General features: G+C 34.2%; 1 protein-coding gene across 1 annotated transcript in view; it reads right to left on the minus strand.

Annotated features, from left to right (window-relative positions):
• The window catches only part of Gdh (glutamate dehydrogenase, mitochondrial), a 40713-nt gene extending 17375 nt beyond the window's left edge, over positions 1 to 23338 (minus strand). Inside the window, exon 1 of the mRNA XM_074136860.1 lies at positions 22720 to 23338. Within this exon, the coding sequence (XP_073992961.1) occupies positions 22720 to 23137 (418 nt within the window). The 5' untranslated portion in view covers positions 23138 to 23338. The remainder of the gene's footprint in view (positions 1 to 22719) is intronic.
• Between the last annotated feature and the right edge of the window lie 243 nt (positions 23339 to 23581).

The following is a 23581-nucleotide window of genomic DNA, read 5'->3' on the forward strand; positions in this document are numbered from 1 at the left end:
CACCATAATGTTTATCAAGCTTCTCTTTAGTCTCCTGAGGCGTTTTGCCTTTCATAAAGTAGTGTTTAATCAACACACGAAATTCTTTTTCGTCCATTTTTTGAAAATCACTCGACTTCCTCGATTCAAACGAATGCCAAACACAAAGAAATAGACCGATCTGGCTGAAACTTGGTGTGTGTTCTTCCAAGAGATGCTACTAACTAAACATAACCTCGATACGCGCCAGTGGTGCTATCTTTCTGACTTTGCACGGACTTTTCAAACCACCCTCGTAAGAATAGACTTGAGCTATAATTTCAGCTTTAATGGTGACTTAAAGATGTTTTTTTTTAAAAAAAAAAATTATAATCTTAAATTTAAAATTGAATTTTGCTGAGAGACTTTTAGCTTTTAGACCCATAATGTTAAAACGAAATGTACGGGACAACTAATCGTTCGAATTCCAACTATCCAATCCAGAATCCTAAAAAAAGTAGTGAATGTTCCAATCATACTACTCCTACCGACCTAAATATTCTATCTGCATTCATACTAGCCCAAACCCACTATACCACAATAAGTCCCATGGCAAATTATCTGCTCACGTTTTTTTATTTTATTTTATTGATCGTTTATTTAGTTACAATCAACGCATTTTATTGCGCTTCAAAGCAACAATAAACAATATATAGTAAAAGTAAAGTAATCGCCTATTTTTCCAGGCGGGGCTTAACGTCCAACTAGCAATTTAGGTGTCGTGGACGGAGGCGACTAGCAAACACACTTTACTGTAAATTTCTTTTATTAACTATTAAATAAAATCCAAGGCCTAAGACCGGGAATCTAACCCAGTATCACAATACAGATTAGCTTCGCTGGTCTCGCACCTTAACCGCTCGGCTACCGTGGCGCCAAATAAACAATATATCGTATAACATATAAATCTCAGAGTGAAGAAGTTACCCAGCGGTAACGCTCTAATAAAATTTTACTTTCTACCGACTCTCGTCATCAGAGAGGAGATCGCGAGGCCACTGTCTTTTAAGACGTCCAGAAGTGTTGTCTGGAAATGTTCTGGAAGATAGATGTTAGAAGTTACTAGTAGATTGTGATAAGATTAGATGGAATTTTCTGTATCGTGTTTCAGTCACTTGTGCGACGAAAAGGAATGTACAAGTCTGTGTGAATGGTTTGATTGGTGACGTAGAATGGAGCGTTTACTATAGAGCAGAAGAATTTTGGACTACAAGGACTGGATTCTTTGGAAGGTTTGTGCGTTTGGTTGTATCCCACAGTTCGATGCTCACATTAAACCACTAATTCCCCCCATTTTTTCAAGAACACTCTAATCTAATCCTCCTTCGTAAAGGGGCCGATCTTCTAATTGCTTAACAGTCATCCCTCTATGTGGACTCTGGTGGCTAGCTAACGGCTATCAACACTGGATGGCTGCTGTTTACACTGGCGTCCTACTACTCTTGTGTATTTATACAGTAAATTGTATATGTATGCATTATCCTTTACCGATTTTGCTTTTTGCTTTTATTATACAGTTGCGAGAGATAGATAGAGAGAGAAAATGCATTTTACCAGCGTGCAATTTGGTTCCACGTAATAGATACTTAAAACAAAGTCTCAAAATAGAATAAGGTTGGTTACAAGAATTTTGGTATAAAATAAATATAAAACCCTAAATAGAAAGTTTCGGACGAGACAGCTTTGGTTGTCACACCCTAGATAGCTTAAGACTGGCAAACAAGCATTCTTTGTTCCTTCAGGTATACACACACCGCACATACAAATAAATGGACAGCACACATTTCTAATCACCAATACAATGATACAAACTAAGTATTGAATAGAGAACAATAGGTTCTCCAATCGAGCATGTAAAGTATAAATTGTAAAACCGTTAGAAATTCTTGTAAAAGGTTATTCACATTGCCTAGTACTGCAAGTAAAGAAAAATCTATAACATTCACTTAACCTCCAATTCTATAGGTTTTCTAACGTATTTATTTTTGTCAGACTACTAATTTTAAAACATTGTCTAGAACATAACACATAACATCGAAATAACCCTTTAGAATGTTCTAAAAATCAAAGTAATTGATCAACAAATATGTGATTTACATTGTAGAATATTTTTCATCGTTTTTTGGTAGCTGATGTTTTAACCCAAAAAGAACTAAGATTATCACATTAAGCCTCTTCGCTGTGCTATGTAGAGGAACAGTGCCTGCCCCTCAACTCAATAGCAATAATAATAGTTACTACAAATTATCTGTTAGAATTCCCAAGGATTATTTCAAAATATCTATATAATATTTATTGAAGCAATAAAATGTTTAATGAATGAAGAATATGATATAAGTACTAAGGTTGCACTACATAAGACGATCTTATCAACTTTATAACAGAGAAGTTTTACTAAAACATAATGGCCATATTTGAAATTGGATTTGTGTATCCAAACTTTAATGAAATTCTAGAATACAAACTCAAATGAAGAAACCAACTTCCAACTATGTACAGATTTTAGGAAGGAGGTTTGTTTGGAAGTCTATCTAGTACAATATTATACAAATACGATGGTCTAGAATTTAATAATAATTCTCGCTGTATAATACAGTTACGTAACAATAAATGTGGCCAACTGAAGTGACAATAACAATATTAAAGTAGAGTGGAACTTTAATAATGGTAATTCTTAAATGGTGGATATGGAAAATGAATCTGCAATCATTATATGTAATAATATATATTGACACAAGTGCAATAAGGGTACCTTAGCTAAGTAGTTTAATACCGCCATGCAGTGTTGCATTGCATGGTTTGGATTCGATTCTCCGGTTTGGGACTTTACTGAGGTAAGCGATATACTCTATTCATTCACACGAGGAGTATGAGGTATAGTAGCTTGGTACAAAGTACTTTATGCCGCCTAGATTTGGAGCTTGAATAAAAAGGCTAAAAAAGAATAAGATTCTAGTCGCCGAGCTGGATTACTGGAGAAGGGCAACGCGAATATCAAGACTTGAAAGAGTTAGAAAGGAAGAAATAAGAAAGAAAATGTGCTACAGAATGTGGAGGATAAGAAACTTACGATGGTATGGCCATACAAAAAAATTGGCTAAGGAAATCCTAGACTGGGAAGCCGAAGGCAGAAGAAGAAAAGGCACACCCACGGAAAAGTGGATAGAAGGAGTCCGAGAAAGCCTCCACGGTTACGGACTGAGAGAAGGGCTAATAAAATGGTGGATATGGAAAATGAATCTGCAATCATTATATGTAATAATATATATTGACACAAGTGCAATAAGGGTGCCTTGTGCACGGATATCCGGGATGGATCCGGCTAGAAGTTGAAAGTAAAAGAAGTCATACACATTTAGAGGTTATATTTCAAATTATAAATGTGAACTTAAGGCAGGCTACCCAACTCTCAGATAGTTCTTAAAATGTATTTTCTTATAAAGAAAATGTTTTAAATGATAATTATAGATCTACATTTGAGCAATCAGTTTACGACTCGTTAGTGCCGTTTTTATGGACTTTCAAAAAAAAGGTTCCAAAAAAAAGGCTCTTACTTCCTTCAGAACTACCTCTTCCCTGGTTTGGGAATGTAAGAAGGCCCTGGAACAACTGGCTCGGCACAATAAAACTCGGCTGGAACGGGTGCCGGATCATGTGGGGATCAAAGGGAATGAAATAGCCGACCAGCTGGCCAGGAACGGAGCTAACACTCCTTTTATTAGCCCAGAACCTGTTCTGAGGCTCCCAAACACTGGATCTGAAGAGAGAGCATGAAAAGAACTGGGTGATGTGTTCTGAGGGATCAATCACAGCAATGACTATAACACCTTGGCTGTGTAAACAAAGAGCCAATGTGACCCTGTGCTCTTTGTAGAAATCAAGATTACTCTCATTACAGGTCTATTCACAGGGGGCTAGGTAGATTCAGGAAGCATCCTGTACAAGATGGGGGCCAATTAGCTTATGGAATCGTTGTGCAGACTGTGCTAGGAAAAGAAGGAAACGGCCTCTCACGAGCGGTTGCGCTATGAAACCTTTGGAAGTTTTGACACCAAAGGAAATAGTAGCGTAAAAAGAACTAGTGGGGACAGTCCTCAACCTCTTTAGTAGGGGAGGTTACGTCTGCTAGATCCAAAAAAGGGGAAGACACAATAAGCCACTTTTGGCTGCGGTGCCATGGAGCACAGGTCCCTTCCAGTTTTTTCTTCTTTTTTTTTTTGTAATCTCCCCAAGATGAACTTAATCAAAATATCAACTTTTTCAACATTCTCCAATTTGTCGTTATTGAAGTATAACATGAGCCGTTTATTTTGAAAGTTGCCTAAGTCCATTTGTCAGTTATTTCCGGTTGCCAGTGGTTACACGTACAACTTCAAGTTATTTATCAATAAAGCATTTGAGGTCCGAGTAGATACGATAATTTTGGACACATAAGTTTTCAGAGTTAGTTCAATAAATGAGCTGTTTACTTTGAAAGAGGCCTAAGTCCACTTACACTTAAATTAAGATATTAATTATTGATAATGTCCGAAGGCAGTGATGAAGGTAATTTTAGTTAATTAGTATTTAACAAGTTAACAAGAATATTTGTTAAATTCTAAAAGCTGAAAAGTTTCCGTGTGTAAAAAAATTCTTTTTGGATACCTTTAAAGTAAGTGAAGGACGCTTAATACGTGTATTAAACTATGTAAATGTGGGAAATGGTTGGATCATCAAGAAAAATTTCTATGGAAATGAAAAAGCACGTCCAAAACCATATTAAAAGTTTTCCTAAAATTGAATCCCATTATATCAGATCTCATAATCCTAATAGAAGATAATCTACTCCTGATCTAACTCTTAGGAAAATGTTTAATAAAAGATTTTAATTGTACGTTATGTAGTTAAAAAAATGTTTTGAATCGTGAAAAATTATATTTTTGAACTGTTGTAAAGATATGTAAAATAAATTGAGTACAGTAAAAGCTCTTTATTCGCGGGGTATATGTTCCATAAATATGCCGCGAATACAGAAACCGTGAATACGGAATGGTAATTTATATGGGATTATAGGGGATACGTTCCTAGGTGACAAAATAAAATAACATTTATATAAAAAAAATCAATTTAATTGAAGTTTTTGAACATTTTAATTAATATCTTAAGGCTTAGGCAATGGTTTGAAGAATTTTGTAATTTTCTCTTGCTTGGCAGTTTTTAAAAGCTTTTGTTTGCAGTCAAAGTTTGAACTTACCACTACAACTACCATCAGGTTCTTTAAAATGAGCGTAAAGATACTTTGCCTTCTCCCTGACCATTGGACCACCCTTTTTTGGTTGCGGTCTTCGATCCATAATGACAACGCCACTTCCATTTTTTCTATTGCTGGATCACGAACAATTTTCGCTGACAGTGAAGTTGAAGCTACAGACGATCTTATTTTATCTTCGGATTTTTTTTATCGATCGTACAGTTGATTCGTTGACATTGAATGAGCGTGATATGGATGCAAATGACTCTCCAAGGCGTAAACGATCAAGCATTTCTATTTTCACTTTTAGCGGTAACAGATTTTTTTCGTGTCGAAACTCGTTTCTCATTTTTTTTAGTTGACATTATAAATTAGAAAAAGAGCGGTAGAGACGTGTTACTCGATCACAATTTTTGTAACGAATGTGAAAGACGAAACAATAAAACACGCAAAGCGGCTTTTACTATAGAACGGAACAGCAACATTTAAAAATATACTTTATTCATCGAGTAATAAGGTTGCTTTCATTCTGTGCGTTTACATTCCCAAAAACACCGATCGCGGCGAAGGCGGCTTATGTCAAAGTCCTCGGCGATATCAATTAACAACATACTTTAGGCAAAGTTGTAATAAGATCTATTTTACTTTTTTTATTAGTCCATTTGACGGCATTTACAAAGGATATTGGGTTGGATACCTATTGGAATACTTTTATTATCATAGTGTACTTCCGCGAATATAGGAATTTGGTCGCATTTTTTTAATCCGCGAATAGTGAAAACGCGAATGAAGGAAGCGCGAATAAGGAGCTTTTACTGTACTGCTTTTTTTTAAAAAAATTTGAAACATCTTAATTTATGTTGAATGGACTTGGGCTCCTTCAAATTTTTTAACGAATTTGGTTGTTAATTTTAAAAGTGACGTAACGCCATTCTTGGGAAGAGAATGCATGTTATTCACTCAATAATTGCCATTATTTTAATAGGCACTATAAGTTTAACATCTTTAGATAAGCGGTATGACTCATTAGTATCCTGTACGTATACTTTTAATTGCATTGAAACGCAAACCATTAAATATCTCAATTTAAGTACCTTTTAAAATAAACGGCTCACATAGACCCAGTTTTTACAATGTCAGCTGATAGTGGTTAGCCCTAATAAGTACAATAAAGAGAATTGCAAAAAGTTCAATATACAATAAATTACCAAACTGCTCACAAGTATTTGTTTAACATAAAAAAAAAGGCATCCACTAAAAAATAAATGTGTGATTGATCTGACGTCAATCTTGTTTACTATGCACTCAGTTCATGTAAAATTCATCAATCAGATCTGCACTTCACACTCAACAGATAACTGAGTCATCGCATTCTTTTTTATCTATTTTACGAAATAAAAAAAATTAAGATTTTTTTTAAACAAAAAACAGTTTTATCGAATAACTTTTTTTTATACGAGGGTCGTTTGAAAAGTCCGTGCAAAAATAAAAACTACTTAATTTTTTGGGGTAAACCTTTTTTATTTTTCAACATAGTCTCCTTTTAGGCTTATACACTTCGTCCAACGCTGCTATAGTTTGTTGATCCCTTCCGAATAATAGGATTTGTCCAAGTCTGAAAAATAGCCATTCGTTTCTGCAATCACCTCCTCGTTTGAATAAAATCTTTTACCCGCCAGCCATTTCTTCATATTGGGGAACAAATAGTAGTCCGAGGGAGCCAAGTCTGGAGAATAGGGGGGATGTGAAACGAGTTGGAACCCTATTTCCATTAATTTTGCGACCACAACTGCTGAGGTGTGAGCTGGTGCGTTGTCGTGATGGAAAAGGACTTTTTTGTGGGCCAATCGTGGGCGTTTTTCTTGCAGCTCGGTTTTCAAACGGTCCAATAACTATGAATAATATGCACCTGTAATAGTTTTACCCTTTTCCAGATAGTCGATGAGGATTATTCCTTGCGAATCCCAAAAGACAGTCGCCATAATCTTTCCGGCCGAAGGAACGGTCTTCGCCTTTTTTGGCGCAGATTCCCCCTTGGTAACCCATTGTTTAGATTGTTCTTTGGTCTCAGGAGTGTAGTGTTGTATCCATGTTTCATCCACAGTGACGAAACGACGCTTAAAGTCCTGCGGATTCTTCTGGAACAGCTGCAAACCGTCCTTGCAACACTTCACACGATTTCGTTTTTGGTCAAACGTGAGCAATCGCGGCACCCATCTTGCAGATAGCTTTGTCATGCCCAAATGTTGATGCAAAATATTATGTACCCGTTCATTCGAGATGCCCACAGCACTAGCAATCTCATGCACCTTCACTCTTCTGTCATCCATCACCATATCATGGATTTTATCAATGATTTCTGGAGTAGTAACCTCAACAGGGCGTCCAGAAAGTTCAGCGTCACTTGTGCCCATATGGCCACTCCGAAAATTTTGAAACCACTTATAAACTGTTCTAATCGAAGGTGCAGAGTCACCATAATGTTTATCAAGCTTCTCTTTAGTCTCCTGGGGCGTTTTGCCTTTCATAAAGTAGTGTTTAATCAACACACGAAATTCTTTTTCGTCCATTTTTTGAAAATCACTCGACTTCCTCGATTCAAACGAATGCCAAACATAAAGAAATAGACCGATCTGGCTGAAACTTGGTGTGTGTTCTTCCAAGAGATGCTACTAACTAAAAATAACCTCGATACGCGCCACTGGTGCTATCTCTCTTGACTTTGCACGGACTTTTCAAACGACCCTCGTATATATCGAGAGTACACTGTCCAGAGGCTGGCAGTGCACTGAAAATAGTTTCGAGCGCCAATAATCTCAGATGCTGATGCACCATAAAGATTTTTTTTTTTTCTAACACTATTACAATCAAAAAGTAAAGTAATTGCCTATTTTTTCAGGCGGAGCTTAACATCCAATTACCAATTAGGTGTCGTGGATGGAGGCGACTAATACTTTACTGTAAATTTCTTTTATTAACCATTAAATAAAATCCAAGGTGTCTAGACCAGGAATTGAACCCAGTACGGCTACCGTGGTGCCTCTATTACAATTAAATTGAACTATAAATTAGTAGTTGTACGCCCTGTCTGAAACTAACAAAAAAAAAAAAAAATGGCGATTACTTAATTGACAAATAAATATTTCACTTTTTTAATTTTCGATCACATTTTTCACGCGAAAACCTGATTGGCCAGATTAAAAGGAGAACAATAAAGAATATAAAACTCTGCTGCAGTAGTAAGTAAACAGATGTGGACTAAATGATGACCTCGTCAGTGAATGTCAAGGTAGAATATTAAAAAACAAATTACCTCGATTTGAACTACTATATATCAAAAAGTATAACTGCGCAATAGGTCGTAATGGTACTCTAAATAGCACGTAGCTTCCAACAGGGGGTCGTAAATCTTAAACGCAAGATTTGATATAATCGCTACTAAAGGCTAAAGAGGATTGTGCGGAAATGATGTGGGATGGAGGAGTTACTAGACTTCCTCCATTCCAGGTCTTTGCAGATTCCAAAGCAAGAGAGCTTATACTAAGAAACGGATTTTTTTTTAAAGTAAAGTAATGCCTACATTTAAAGGCAGGCTTTAACATCCAACTACCAAAATAAGGTGACGTGAACGAAGGCGACTAGCAAACATAATTTACTGTAAATTTCTTATAATAAACATTAAATAAAATCCAAGGCCTAGAGACTGGGAATCGAACCCAGTACCACCATACAATATATATACAGGGTGAACCAGTAAGTAATGTCCATAGGCCTACTGTGTGTAGTACATCTACAGTGGAATTCAATGACGTATTGGCCAATTTCATATTTTCAACTGTTCTTGAGTGACGTCACTTTAATTTTTTTTTTTTTAAATCATTACTTTTTTTTGCAATAAAAATGTTATTACTCAGAAAGTTTTAGTCCGAATTCTATAACTATATGAATTTTTGTTTAAGTACTTGTTTAAAATATTTCCTAACATTTTCTCAAATATTTCAGAGAGATCAGAAGTAAATGTTTAAAGTGCAATTTGTAACCTTTGACTTCCTCATTTTAAGACAATCTACTTTAATAATTGACTACTGGTCCATCTAGAAGAGTTTTCAATGAATTAAACAACTTGATAACTAACACTCTTGAGTGTGCTCGTGAACACGTTTTCTTGTAAAACAAACGTGATTTCTCATACGAAGATAAAAGGAATCCTGGAAAATGATATACCGTTTGAAAGCCCGTTAAACAAGGAAACTTTTATAAAAAGTGGCCAGCACCTAGGTCTGATAATGATCACATAAGGGCCTAATGAGTTTTCTTCAAAAATTTCTATTACTTTTATTTTTCCAGCATTTGGAGATCAGATTGAGGCTGTTTAGAGAATAACTTATGCTTCAAAATGGTGTCAATTTTTAGGAAATCTATCTGCCTTTCTAACCGTGTCATCAGAATCGAATTCGGATTCAAACTTTCTGAGTAATAACATTTTTATTGCAAAAAATGTAATGATTTTAGAAAAAAAAAAAAAAAATTTAAAGTGACGTCACTCAAGAACAGTGGAAAATATGAAGTTGGCCAATACGTCATTGAACTCCACTTTAGATGTACTACATACAGTAGGCCTATGGACAATACTTACTGGTTCACCCTATATATTAACTTTGCGGGCGTCGTCTCTATCCACTCGAGATTATAAAACTTGCCCCTTATACTGAAATCAGACTTTAGAGGACCCATTAAATCCATCCTCAAAATGCCTAACAAAGAATTTTGCAGGTAATGTTATTTTAAAAAAAAGTTAACGTTCTATATGTACGAGAAATTGGTGACATCAAAAAGGAATTTCTAGTGAAACTACGAAATCAAGATAAGTTTGACATGAGTTTAATAAGGAAATAACAAAAAAGAAAAGTTTGTTTAACAGTAGCTGTAGCGAAAGAACACTTCCATAGGACTGGCAGTGCACTGATAAGTCCCCAGGCGCCATTGACTTTAAATGTTGACGCGCCATAAATAATTATTTCTTTTTTAAAAAGAAGCTAATATTCACAATAAACCAACTAAAAAGAGCAACGTAGTTGCAATTTAAAAGTAACCAAGGTCAACTGTTGGCTGTGAGCAAGGTTGCATATTTACCCATTACACTACGCGCATGCCATTTGAAATACTTTTTCTTTCACACAATATCAATAATAATTAGTTTAACCTTAAAAATAATTAATAGTTTTATTTTGGAAAGGGAGAAGTATCGTTTTTATAATAATGAAATAAGTATTTTAATATTTAATAATGAGTGAAATTGCATCACACTTAAATTGCTACTTTTTTTAAAAAAAATCTTCAATTTTTTTCATTTTCACTTGTCAAAATCGTTTCAACTTGTTTTCTAAAATCAGCTTATAACTTTAAAACTTCAATTTGACCTGTTTAACAGTTGGTGGCTTTTTAAAATTATTAGTTTTGAACTGTTTCCTACTAATGGAAATTCATTCTAAGTTAAAATTGTAGTCATAAAGTTACTATCTTTTCTTTATTTTAAATCATAAGATAAGATGGCGAGTAATTCAGAAATATTTTGACTTTCGAGAATAGGGATTCTGAAAATTTATGACTAAAACCAAATACAAACTTATTAACTCTGATAAGTCGATTCATAAAAATATAATATATATAATTATTGTATCATTATTTATTAGACAATTCAATAGATTAATTAATCAGCCGTCATTGTCCAAAAAAATATATATATAAGGCGATAGCGGTGTAGCAGAAAAAAAAAGTTAAGTAGCATTTCCAATTCTCGACAGGTAACAGATGTCTGGAGGCGATAAGAAGTACGCAAGTCTCTAGACGAGTGAAAATCACCATAAATGACAAGATCTCTGACATTGTTATATGGCTCAGAGACATGGGCGTTTACTGCAGCAGATGAGCTGAGATTGAGGATACTACTGGGTGAGGAAGGTTTTGAAGGTGTACTCCTCATGACCCAGTAGTTTGTGAGAAAGGCGTGTGTACCGTCCTCCTCAAAAACGTTGAATTGTATCATCTCTATGGGGTGAAGAGAAACTCTTAAAGGCTGCCATAAAAGAGGGAAAGTTTGCGTTGGTTGGGAATAATTTCACAGAAGGAGTGTGGAAAGAGTCCCCATAGAATGGTCTGTGAAGGTCATCCAGTAGGAAGAAGATCCTAGAGGACGGCCAAGGAGGTTGCGTTGACTGCAGGGATATGTGAGGTGGATCTGCAGAAGATGGGCGTCAGATTAGTGGAGAAGGAAAGCCACGGAGAGAGATGGTCGGGGGTGTCTGCTAAAGGAGGCCAAGGAGGCCCTGCAAGGGATGTAGTGCCAAAGGAGGATGAAGAAGAAGACGTTCTCGATTAGTTGACTTTCTAAAATTTTAAGCCAAAGCTTGGGGTTCTTTTGATTGCAATTAAATCAAATATAGAATTTGAAATTTCTCCTATTTCCGGTCCTTCAGCAATCACCCTTATTATGTATATAATAAATTATAAAAAAAAACAGACCAATTTGTTTTTAGGATAAAAGTTTTTGTTGGAGGAGTTAGAGAGCCTTAAAATGGATACTACTTCCACGTAAATCTAAATTTCGAAATTAGAGCACAGTGGCGATAAATACTGTTTAAATCAATTTTTACCCTTTGATTAAGTGAAAGAAAGTTAAAATTGCAGGTTACAAGAAATGTATATAAGGTTGTAGCCTTGCGAGTTTTTCTAGCTGACGTAAGAAATGAACAGTTGTGTCCGGTATTTCCGGTGGGTGAGCAAAAAAAAGTTCGTTAAAGACGAACACCTTTGTGTTGTTGAGCCATCATGGCGGGAAGCACGCTACACTGACTTCACTAATAATGGAGGCATTGTTCTTGGTGTTCCTTTAAGTGCAGTTTTTTTTTGCCTCATATTTTTATATACATACTTATTTTGAGGTACCTTAAAAGGTTTTGAGTCTGTGTTACAATTTTTGATAAGGTTTGCTTTTTATTTTTATTTTTTTAAATAGAATTTAATTTTACATAGTATTCACTCTAAATAAGAAAACTCTCCCTCATCTCTCCTTCCACAATACTTCTATACCAATTACTAACCAAGTACGATATCTCGGACTACATCTTGACAAACGACTAACTTGGAACTCCTACATCGAGACTCAAACGAATTGACCTCAATCTGAGGTATAAAATGTTAAAAAGACTCAACAAACGTTCTAAACTGACCCTGACAAACAAACGAACACTATATACCCCTCTACTTGCCCCAATATGGACGTACGGAATACAACTCTACGGGAAGTGCCAAAAAATCGAACATCAACCGACTTTAAACCTTACAGTCCTAAAATCCTGAGAACAATAGTTAAGGCTCCCTTCTACGTCTCCAATCACACAATACACTCTGATCTAAATATTCCTCTCGTTTCTGAAATAGCCCCAATCTCGGATACACAAAGCTCCACTCAAATCTACACAGTCATTACAACCCTCTGATCCACAACATGTCTACCACAACACTTCCTTCAAATCCACAGCGCAGACTAAAGCGGCGGTGGCCACGCAATCATCTCAACTTATAACACCGATCTCCTAGGATGGTTGCAGTGTAAGCTTGCCAATATGGAGAACTAATGGCTTCCATCACTGGATGGTCGTCGCTCACTCCATTCACGCCCTGTGCGTGAATTTCCACCATTACTTATCGCTCATCACTTTTGCCTATTGTACTAGATACAGTTGCAAAATAAATAAACAAATTAAAAAAAAATTAAGAATTTAATTTTCTGATCTTGGGATTAATAGATTTCCTACAGCTTTTGGAATGTCACTAATCTATATTAAAACTATGTTAAGCTATTCGTTCACAGATAATCCAAATTAAGAAAGAGAAGAGGAAGAAGGAGGTCTAGCGAACACAAGCGAAGACTTACCGGATGCTACTGGGAATTTGTTCCGCAATGAACCACTTATTCAATATCGCATTTAGCGTATCAAGATTTGGATAAAAAAAAATTCAAGACAAGTTGGCAATGGATTTTAGGAGTGCCATTATTTCTTAGATTAATAGCATCCGTTCAAGAAGGGTTCGTGGCTAGCAGTACCAAAACACTACCGGAAATGGCAAGGCAACATACAATCTAATAAATAGAGCTAGAATTCTAGTAAGGAATCATTGATAGAGCAGAAGCTCTATTTCTGAGATTGAGGGGGGGATGACAGAATCATAGGAGAGAGAGAAGAGTTTGTTATTGGCACTTTCAACTCTCTGAGCATTCAGCCGTGGGATTCGACTACAAGGTCGACTGTTCATTTCTGCGTGCTTACAGCACTAGTGTACAATCGACGCACACAGTTAATTAAGAAAATTGTATTAACAGACAGGAAACCGCATATCACTCTCACAAATTAATTTCTAACTTAATTACCATGGCTATGAGATATTAGAAAATGATAGCAGGAGACCACAGTTTTTAGATCTACAGAAAACTAGTTCTACAAATAGTCTAGCATAAAGTAATCTAAATTTGGATCGCTTATGATGAATTAGGATGGTCGTAGGACGAACTAAATCTAAATAGTGTACCCAAAGGATATCCCACCATCTCAAGAAACCCTTGAAGCTTCTTACAGACTGGAGAGTTGCTAGTCCATTTCACCAGCCACTCACTGTTGGTTAAACCCATTAGCCGTTAACCTCCTCGAAGATTCTCGACTGGAGCCTAATTTCTTTCTTAAGCAAGGCCTACCACCAGCTTCCAAAATCAATACCGTCCTAATCTGCCCCTTATACCTTTTTTTTTTTAAAGAGCACAAAATGAGCCCAGCAAAAATCTCCTCGCAATGTACCACCACAGAAGAGGGTGCATTTTGTTTCCTTCCACTGTCGGCGTGGAGGCTGCCAGTAAATATTTGAAAAATAAAATATCGCATTAAGATCCAACATTATATAATCCTTCGTGTATACCACCAAGAGACTTGAATGTAACTTAAAGATCAAAATTCTTAAACTGAAGTAACAGAAATTTACATTTACATAATAATTTAAACACAACCTTTATTTGTAAAAAATATTTCCATAAAAATTCGACTATAGCCACACTTTTGGGAGGAAAGAGTTGGTGAGTAGAATCGATCTAGAGTCATTTCTGTGCAATGTAAGGGCCTATCGTCTGAACAATATATGCGAGCAAAATTCCAAAGATGAAGCAAGTTGATTGTCTAGAACAGCGTTTCCCAACCTGTGGTACGCGAAAAATAATCAATAATGGCGGACATAAAAAATTAAAAAAAACAAAGCATAAAAATATCCTTTCCTATAATTCATAAAAATTATTTTAATTACTAATATTATACAGTAAAGTTGTTAAGATGTACAGTAATAAGGTTAGTCTGTCTCAAGATATACGAGAAAATATAATAGCACATTTAACAGGATTACAAATTGTCTTTGACGGAGTATTTTCCAATACCCGAAAACACAAATGATAATTGGAATTCAAATTCCTTCTATAAAGAAAATTTAGGAAAAGCTAATCATTATCCGATAAATGATAAAGAAAATTTACTAGAATTATCATGTGACTGAACTTAAATGATAACTATGTAAAGATCTGCTTAAAGAGACTGGATTGTAATGAGTAAGCTCTATCCAAGCAACATTAAATTTAATTGGTACTTACAGGTAGTTGAATGCTTAAAAGAAATTGATTTAGAAGATTTGGGCACAAATATAATAATCCTAAAAAAAGAACTTTGTAAATTAATTAATAATTTTGAAGAGAAAAATATGTACGCAATTTTTAATTATTTAGAAAAAGTTTTAAAACTAAGATCTTACACTTTACAAAGTTTATAAAGTGAACATGAACTCCTTTGTAACAGATACATTGTATCTCTATACAAATAAAGATGATAAAACTCTCGGAATAAGAAATTTCACGAAATACAATCATTTTTACGAAGTGATACAATTTAGCATGATGTACTTACTACCAAGTGGTACGCGAGACAAAAATGGTTAGGAAACGCTGTTCTAGAAGTGTCTCTCTATATTGTGAACAGACTTCCTTTCCTTCTGGTAAGTTTTTATTTTGTATATTTATTTAAGCAAGATTCTAGTTGGGAGAACGTTAGCCCACCGGATGTATAACTTCTAAGAATGTTCTTTTGTTTTCTTTAATCGATATTTTAATCATTTTCAATGCAATCGCCTAAGGGGTTTCCTTTCTTGTTAAAACGCGACATCATGGAATAATTACTTTTCTTTACTGAGGGATCCTGTGACGTAACGCTTACTTTAATTCAACAACTTTATCATTTTGAAAAAGATGAATATTTGGAAGTAATATAAGTTTGAAGTTTTTAGAAAACTTAATTATGTATTGTATTATGTTTGCTTCAAATATTTTGTTTAACGACACTACAGGAGGAAGTGAACAGTTAAGATGAAGAGGCGGCTGTAGGAAACCCAGCAAGGCAGTGCATAGGCCTACTTCATTCTGAAATCAATAACTGAATCTAGGGCATCCAAGGGAAATGATCTGGAAGGTTTTAGAAATGAAAAAAATACATGCGCAATTTAATGCAATAAAAAACCAAAATTTGGTATGAACACACATGATATTCTTTAAATACTTAACTACTAAAGTTTGTAATAATTTTTTTTTTAATTCCGAATATTAGCTTTTATTAGTTTGTAAAACCGGATATAGTGCCTGGAAAAATCTATTCTGTAAAGCGATACTTGTGGCAGTAGATTTCCTTCAAATTCAGAAATGAAGCGCTTTCCTATTTCTTTATACGATGTTTAATTCTAATAAATATTATTGAAGTGGTAAGACGCCACGGTAGCCGAGCGGTTAAAGGCGAGACCTGCGAAGCTAATATGTATTGTGGTACTGGGTTCGATTCCCCGGTCTTAGGCCTTGGATTTTATTTAATGGTTAATAAAAGAAATTTACAGTAAAGTATGTTTGCTAGTTGCCTTCGTCCACGACACCTAATTGGTAGTTGGACGTTAAGCCCCGCCTAAAAAAATAGGCGATTACTTTACTTACTTAAATATTATTTAAGTGGTAAGACAGAGCAATATATAGACGAGGAAATAACAACTTGAGACCTAACAAAGCCTCCTCCATCCCGAAATATCCTTAAACGAATTGTCCAGGATAATTATTATTACAAATAAAAATTAGAAAACTAAATATGTGCACCATTTTGACAAAAAAATAACAATAGGATGAAAAAATAACTTACCAATCTCAAGTCATATTTTGTATTTCTTCATTATGCCGAGCTTTCGACCTAGGGACCTAGTCCCATGAACAGACAAGACAGATGACACAACAACCTTTAACGTTGTAAAAAATATTACATTGTCAATTAGCCCTGAAGATGACCTAGTACCTAGATCGAAAGTTCGGCATAATCTCCTTAACCAAAACTTGTAGTTCTAAAAGTTAAGTATAAGGATTGATTAAACGCCAAAAGGTACACAAATCAGCTAGTGCCCAACATTTCATTGATACTTCTAGTATCATATTTTTTAGAATGTATTAGATGTCACAGACTCTTGTGCTGGCCTTTTATCACCCATAAATATTTTTCTGTTAGAATAATAAAAGATGTGTCTCATCATCGTAGTTAGTATTAAAAAGGCACTTCATTTTAACTCTATTCCAAATTATTCTTGTGATTTATCTTTATTCTGAATAATCATCGCATTCACTCGCACATGAAATTTGAATTACGGAGTTAAAACAAAATTTTCAGTCTTGAATTCGTCTTACGTGAGCACCAAATACTTAGTTAATAACAAATAAATAATACTTGTAATTATAATTCATTCATTTTCAAACTTAAATTTAATTTAGTCCTTTAATTGAGTACTTGTTGTAAAGAAGTTTTATAACCAACTAAAAATATGCATATTTATTTTATATTATAATAAAGAAATACAAAATATAACTGAAATTGGCAGATACTTTTTCATCCTATTGAAACAATGAATCAGCCACCAAAAATAATGATCAGAAAATAACAATTAACAAATCTAACTAATTTTATTTTCTTTAATTTATTTTTCTGTTCTAGGCCGGACATATTTCCGAACAAATCAGAAATTCTGGAGCCGAACTCCATGAGTTCCTCTCCAAACATTCAGAGAACGTTCGTCAGTTTTATTAATTATGTCTTCAATTTATGTGGGTATCCAAAAACACTGTAGGAACGAAAATGTTTCACAACTTCACACATAAAGATTACCTAGATAGTAAACCGATATAAGTTTAATTTTAATCGAATAACAGATGTAGTAAATAAATAGTTTAGGTCATGAGTTGAATTTTATGCAAGTATCTGGACATCAGATAAAATGGCAAAATTTCAACCAATTATTTAAAAATATATATTAAATATTTTTTTAATTATCTTTTAAAACAATTTTTTGATAACAGAGAACAATATAGTGTGCCTTAAAAAAGGCCCATTAGTTAAAAATGAAATCATCAACCGATGACGGAAGCAATCAAAATAGATGCCTGTTTCTATCCTTGAAATAAAGAGATCCTAGTAACAGTGTCAGGCAGTCCACTTAAACTTATCCACTCACTGCAATCCAAATAAAATTAATAGTTCCCGGTATAAAACTATTTTCTCTTAATATAATCACTAATTTTTTTTGTAGACCACAAATTTTCTAGATTTTTTCAGAAAAAAAGAAAAATAATTAAATGGGAGTCTACTATACGGTTATCACGCCGCAGAAGGTTTTTTTTACATTTCATCAATTTGATCAACAAATATCTTTTTTTCATCTTACTTCTTTTTAATCACATTACGTCATAATCAATTCATATCAACTCGAGAAACGTCTTAAAATAACTTTTCGAGAAAAATCAAAAAGAAGTCGTGCAACCGGTTAACTTATTTAATTTAAAATATTTTTTATTTCCTTTATTATAATAATAGACATAGAGAATGCAATTTGGATGATTCAACTATTTTTTAAAGAAATATACAAGACGCCAGATACCTGTGTATTTATTTTATTCATATATTTTATTATTTATTTGTCAATAGCTCTTGCTAAAAGTTTCAAATACTTTAAAAAGTGGAGAATCAAACCTAACCACACTAAAACGGAGCTGATTCTATTCTCTCGTAACTTTAGACTCAAAACTAACGTACCCAAAGCATGTGAATAATGTATGTAATAAAGGCGCTAGGGCGTTATGTGCAGTCTGTTCTCCTTGCTTAATAGACACTCATCCTTGGACTTCCAAAATAAAAAATTAATATACTACCTCTATATTCGACCTATACTCCTGTATGCAGCCCCTGTCTGGTCTCAAACTTGCATAATCAATCACAATAAAATACAGAGAGTGCAAAATAAATGCCTGAGATTGATTATTTCATTTCTCAGATGGACGCCCATAGACTATATGCACGCAGTAATTGACGTTCCTAGCATCTCCACTACTGTTTACTGTCTCTTAGAAAGATTCGTAACCACTTGTTACAATAGTCTGTACCCTCACATAGTAGCCATTGTTAATTACAATGGTCACTCTCTTGGTTATAAAAAATATAAATATAAACGCTTAAAGCATATTTTGTAACACCCACCTGTATATCAAGCTAAGGTTTTTTTAAATTTTTTCCTTAATATGTAAATATGTTTCCTTTAATCTGAACTAAATGTAATTTGATGAGTGTATATATGTACAGTTTGTAAATAAATATTATTATTATTGTATTATTTTATTCATATATTGTATTCATTTTTAAATTATATTCTAATACCCAGACAGACTTACCATGTAAATTTAAATGTACAAAAAAAGAATTTTTTGTCAGGGCTCTTCAAATCATCTATTTTCAGTAAATTTTAACGAATTGATGCAAAGCACTTAAATGAGTTGTTATACGCTATCAAAAACCCTACAGCAGCCTCCTAGATAGCTATCCTTAGAGTGCATCTAAATTACAATCCAAGTCTAAGAAGTACTAGTCCTGGATTTGAGTCACACATAAAATAGGGAACAAGGGAAACTTTTTTTAACGATGGTACAGCCCTCTGTTGAACTGTTTGTTTCCCTCCGTCTTCTAAAGAAACAAAAGGAATTTCGCCGAGAGTCCTATTGGATAGAAACATCTTTTTAATCCTCTACTTCCACAACAGAAACCAAACAGAAGTTTTGAGAGAAGACAGTGGATTTAGAACTGTCTAGCCAACTATAAACGGAAGAAATCTGAAACATGCCTCAGTATGGAGGTAAAATAGGATACGTATACTAAGGATTTCTTTCGGGGATTTGTCGATGGGTGGATATCAGAAAAAAAAAAAAAAAACTTGGCTGGGGAACATGACAACAGATTCTGCAGGGAGACTGAAGAAACTCTAATACACCTTATGAATTACGAAGCAGTTGTTCAAAGAAGATTTAGATTCCGTGGGTAATTGCCTGATGTTGGAAGAGGATATATCTCTAAAAGAATCCTTCCACGGATTAAAAGCTTTAGGTCTTAACTAGAAAGGAGTGCTTAAGTAGTTTAATTTCACAGGTACAGATAAGGAGTCACAGTAGATCTGTGATCTCATAGGCTGTACCCAAACACATAATCAGCAGTTTAGATTGCCTACCGACAGTTCATTAAATCACTCATAAGACTGACTGTTCAGAAGGCATCTTAAAAGCGAGTGATGTTTACCAAAAATAGGTGGAAGAATCTAATTTTACCCCCTCATGGATCCTTGAAATGAAATCCTCATTTGTATCCATTAAGAACATTCTTGATTGAAAATATATCCCTCCAGTGTTCCACAAAATACCATCAAAACAATTAAACGATGGAAAAAGGACACCAGAATTAAGAGGCATTCTAGACAATCTCATTTTCTGAGCAGATAAATCTCTTTTTTTTAAAATAGAACTATTATTAGCGAGTAAGTAACAGTAGAAAAAATAGTGTTTGAAATTAGTATAAATCAATTAATTATATTCGAATTGTAATAAATTGCGTAACGCGTAATATCTAATCGAAAGAAAAAGATGATCGATCGTTGGGGAATTATGTTAAGAGTATTATACAACATTTTAAGTCATTAAAAACGTATTGTTCCATTAAAAAGAGACATTTAATAATATTTTTCAAGGCTAATATCTCGTCTGAGTGTTACATAACGACTATTTCCTGATTTGTAATTTAAAATTTAACAAAAGAGTGTCCAACAGTTAACCCAACTGTTAACAATATTACAGAATGGTGTTGAATTCAATTTTCTACAAAATTTACTTTGTTACGTAAGAAAAGTTCAACCAAGTGGAGAGAAAAGCGTTATGGTGTAAAGCATTATTTATTGATAAATACAAAAAGATAGATGTGAAATCCTCTAGCCACTTCCCTTTTTTCTAATTGAATAGTTGAACAAGTTCAACGCAAATACGGATTACACAATCCTGAAAGGATTCGGTCTTTTGAAGATTAAGTTCCCTTCTACTAGCCGAGCGCATGTTTTCACGAACGGATGGAAAATGAATAACAAAGCAATGGCTGCTGTATCCGATGCTGTACATAATCAGGGCTACACCGAGATTATGGATAACAGCGCATTCTGGTACATAGCTAAACTAGTTGTGAGATTAAGGACGGTAAAATGCAGTCGCAACATTGCATGATAATGAATACATTATTTTCAATGGCATTAAGAAGGCTAAGCCATAAATTGGCTGGTATACAAACATATCCTGCACAGGCCACAAATTATATTATTGCTGAAATGGTAGCAATCGATAAAACAGAAAGAAGTCTCCTAACACAGTTTCTCTAGTTTAAAGATCATTGCAAGGTTTCAAGCAAATGAATGGACGAAAATGCTAGCCAAGGAAGCCACCGATACTAGAAATAATGATTTCAGATTACCGATTACAGATTTAAAAAGGAAACATTAAAAAGATGTCATGGTTAAAGGACAACTCTTTTAACTACAGCATTGTCAGTTCATAATAAGGTTGAGAGCTAATCGCTAAAGTGTTTGATTTACAAAAATTCGATAAGAGATGGTCAGTTGTAATGAAGAGGAAGGTTTCAAGCAATTAGTGGTGTGATATGTCCATGGTATGAAAAACGCAGCAAGGTACGCTGTACTAATACTTGGTAAATTCACTTTCTGTGACAATATAATAGCATTGCTGATATATTATTGAATATAGCATTATTCGTCTAGTTTAATAGTACCCCTGACTGGTTTCAGACTTTGAATCATCATCAGAGCGAGATTATTTAATTTGGTGTAGAGATTTCGACTTTCATTTACATTTCCATCTCCACTACATTTGCTGCATTGTCTTGTAAACCTGAAATGGAGTTCACTAAAATCTAAAATTGAGTTTTTCCAAATAAAAAAAGAAAAGAAAGAAGATTGAGAAATGAGTTTCAAGTAGAATAATTGTCATAGCTGGGATATAACTTGGCCATCTATGAGAAAGAGAACTCAAGTTTTGAAGAACTAGGCTGCGGATATGTGATGATGTTTTCAGCTAAAAAGGACTGCAATCAAGTAAAATTCATTTCATTTTTAAATTTGTTACATACCAAGACTTCACAAGTTTTGTTCCGACAACTTAACACATTAGATACTATTGGGCCATTTTACTGAAGGTGGATAGTATCCATTGTAGAGGTCGAGTTCTAAGAGTATTCCTAAGAGGACGAAGTACGAGCACACAAAAGCAATAAACATTGGGGTACAACGATTTATGCTTGAGGGTCTCCAGCAAGGATAATTTAGAAAACTGAGAGCATAGAATAAGTGAGAATAAGCAATAAGAATATTCTATAATTGAAGCACTTGAAGAAACTCATAGATGGAGAATAAAAATTTAAACATAATGAACCTAGGCAGTGTTATAATTTTTTATCAACAATACAGCCACTGTAAATTATTAAGAAAAAACCTCAATTTAAGATAACAGTAGGTAGTAAAAACCAAATGCAGAAAAAAACAATTATATTACAAAATGATATTAGAATTTTATGCTAGAAACAATATTAGAACTACGTTTAATACATTTAAATAAACGCAATAGTAACTTTAGCTTTTCTAGCCAAAAAAGAGAAAAGAAAAAACTATGGAATATCACTGTATTTGTCTCGAAAATGTTAAATTGATTATGGTAACAAAAAAAATGCTGAAACTTTACTTTTTGAAACTAAAAATGTGACTAGTTAATGAATCTGTACAATGCATTTTAATGTACTGGATTACAAAAATAGAAATTCTAAAGAGAAATGGAAACAGAATACGATAGCCATTTAATGTGGCCGCTTTTCAAGGAGAGATATAATTTTAGAACATAATGCACTCCCAACACAAGCTCAGCTGTGGACACTGGGTGTTAGCCAGATATTTAGAAAAATATTTTTTTGAAGAAGTCTAAAAAAAAAAAAGAATTGGCTTACCTCCTTTACAAGGTGTCCTGTGAGTGCTATGCTGTGCTCTGTATCCAGTGATCATCTCATAGCATCCATTGTCCCTTCTTACTGGAAAAGCTATTTCTATGATATGATCACACTGCTGCATGCCCATTAGAATGCCTTTCACCTTTTTTCTTTTTTCATCTTCGGTCATTTTAGTTTTCATCTCTTCCACGAACTTTTCCTCAGCAATTTGACATGCCCGGTGAAAAAAATATTCAACCATATCAAAAAACCTGGGGTTCTCAGCAGAGGGTACATCTTTTAATTTTTCCGGTATATCGTGAAGTTTCCTCTGTTGAGGTGTATTTATTTGTTGTACAGATGGAGTAATTACCTTTAGAAGGCTGTTCACATCCATTTTACTCCCTAAACATTTACTCACTGATTTAAGCTGGAACATTTTCTTCTATTTGTTTTTTTACAACTATTGGACTAAAATTTCGGATGGTAAATAAAATTCGATTTCTGGCACAGTTCTAAAAACTATAAATTTAACAAAATAAAAATAATCATTTACACTACGATCTAACACAAACAACCTGCTCCCTGGTCTCTAACACACTGCCACATTCAGCTGATCCCTGCTCCTAGTCCACCATGATGGCTGACTCTATCGAACCGTTCAGAGCGCGCCATTCAATTTTAAATTTAAACATTCCCTCCAAAACCTAACACAATCTATTGAAATCCATGATTTACGTTTTTAGAAAATTTTAATTAATTTATAAAGCTTAACTTTTGAAATATGTATCAAGCAAGCTAATTGTAAATAATAATTATTAAAATAAAATCTTTTCTGATTTAAAGTCAATCAGAAAATTGTTATAATTTGAGATCTCACAAC

Source organism: Rhodnius prolixus, unplaced genomic scaffold, assembly GCF_049639745.1.
Source record: "Rhodnius prolixus isolate KJV_2025 unplaced genomic scaffold, Rpr scaffold_5, whole genome shotgun sequence".
NCBI classification, from domain to species: domain Eukaryota; kingdom Metazoa; phylum Arthropoda; class Insecta; order Hemiptera; family Reduviidae; genus Rhodnius; species Rhodnius prolixus.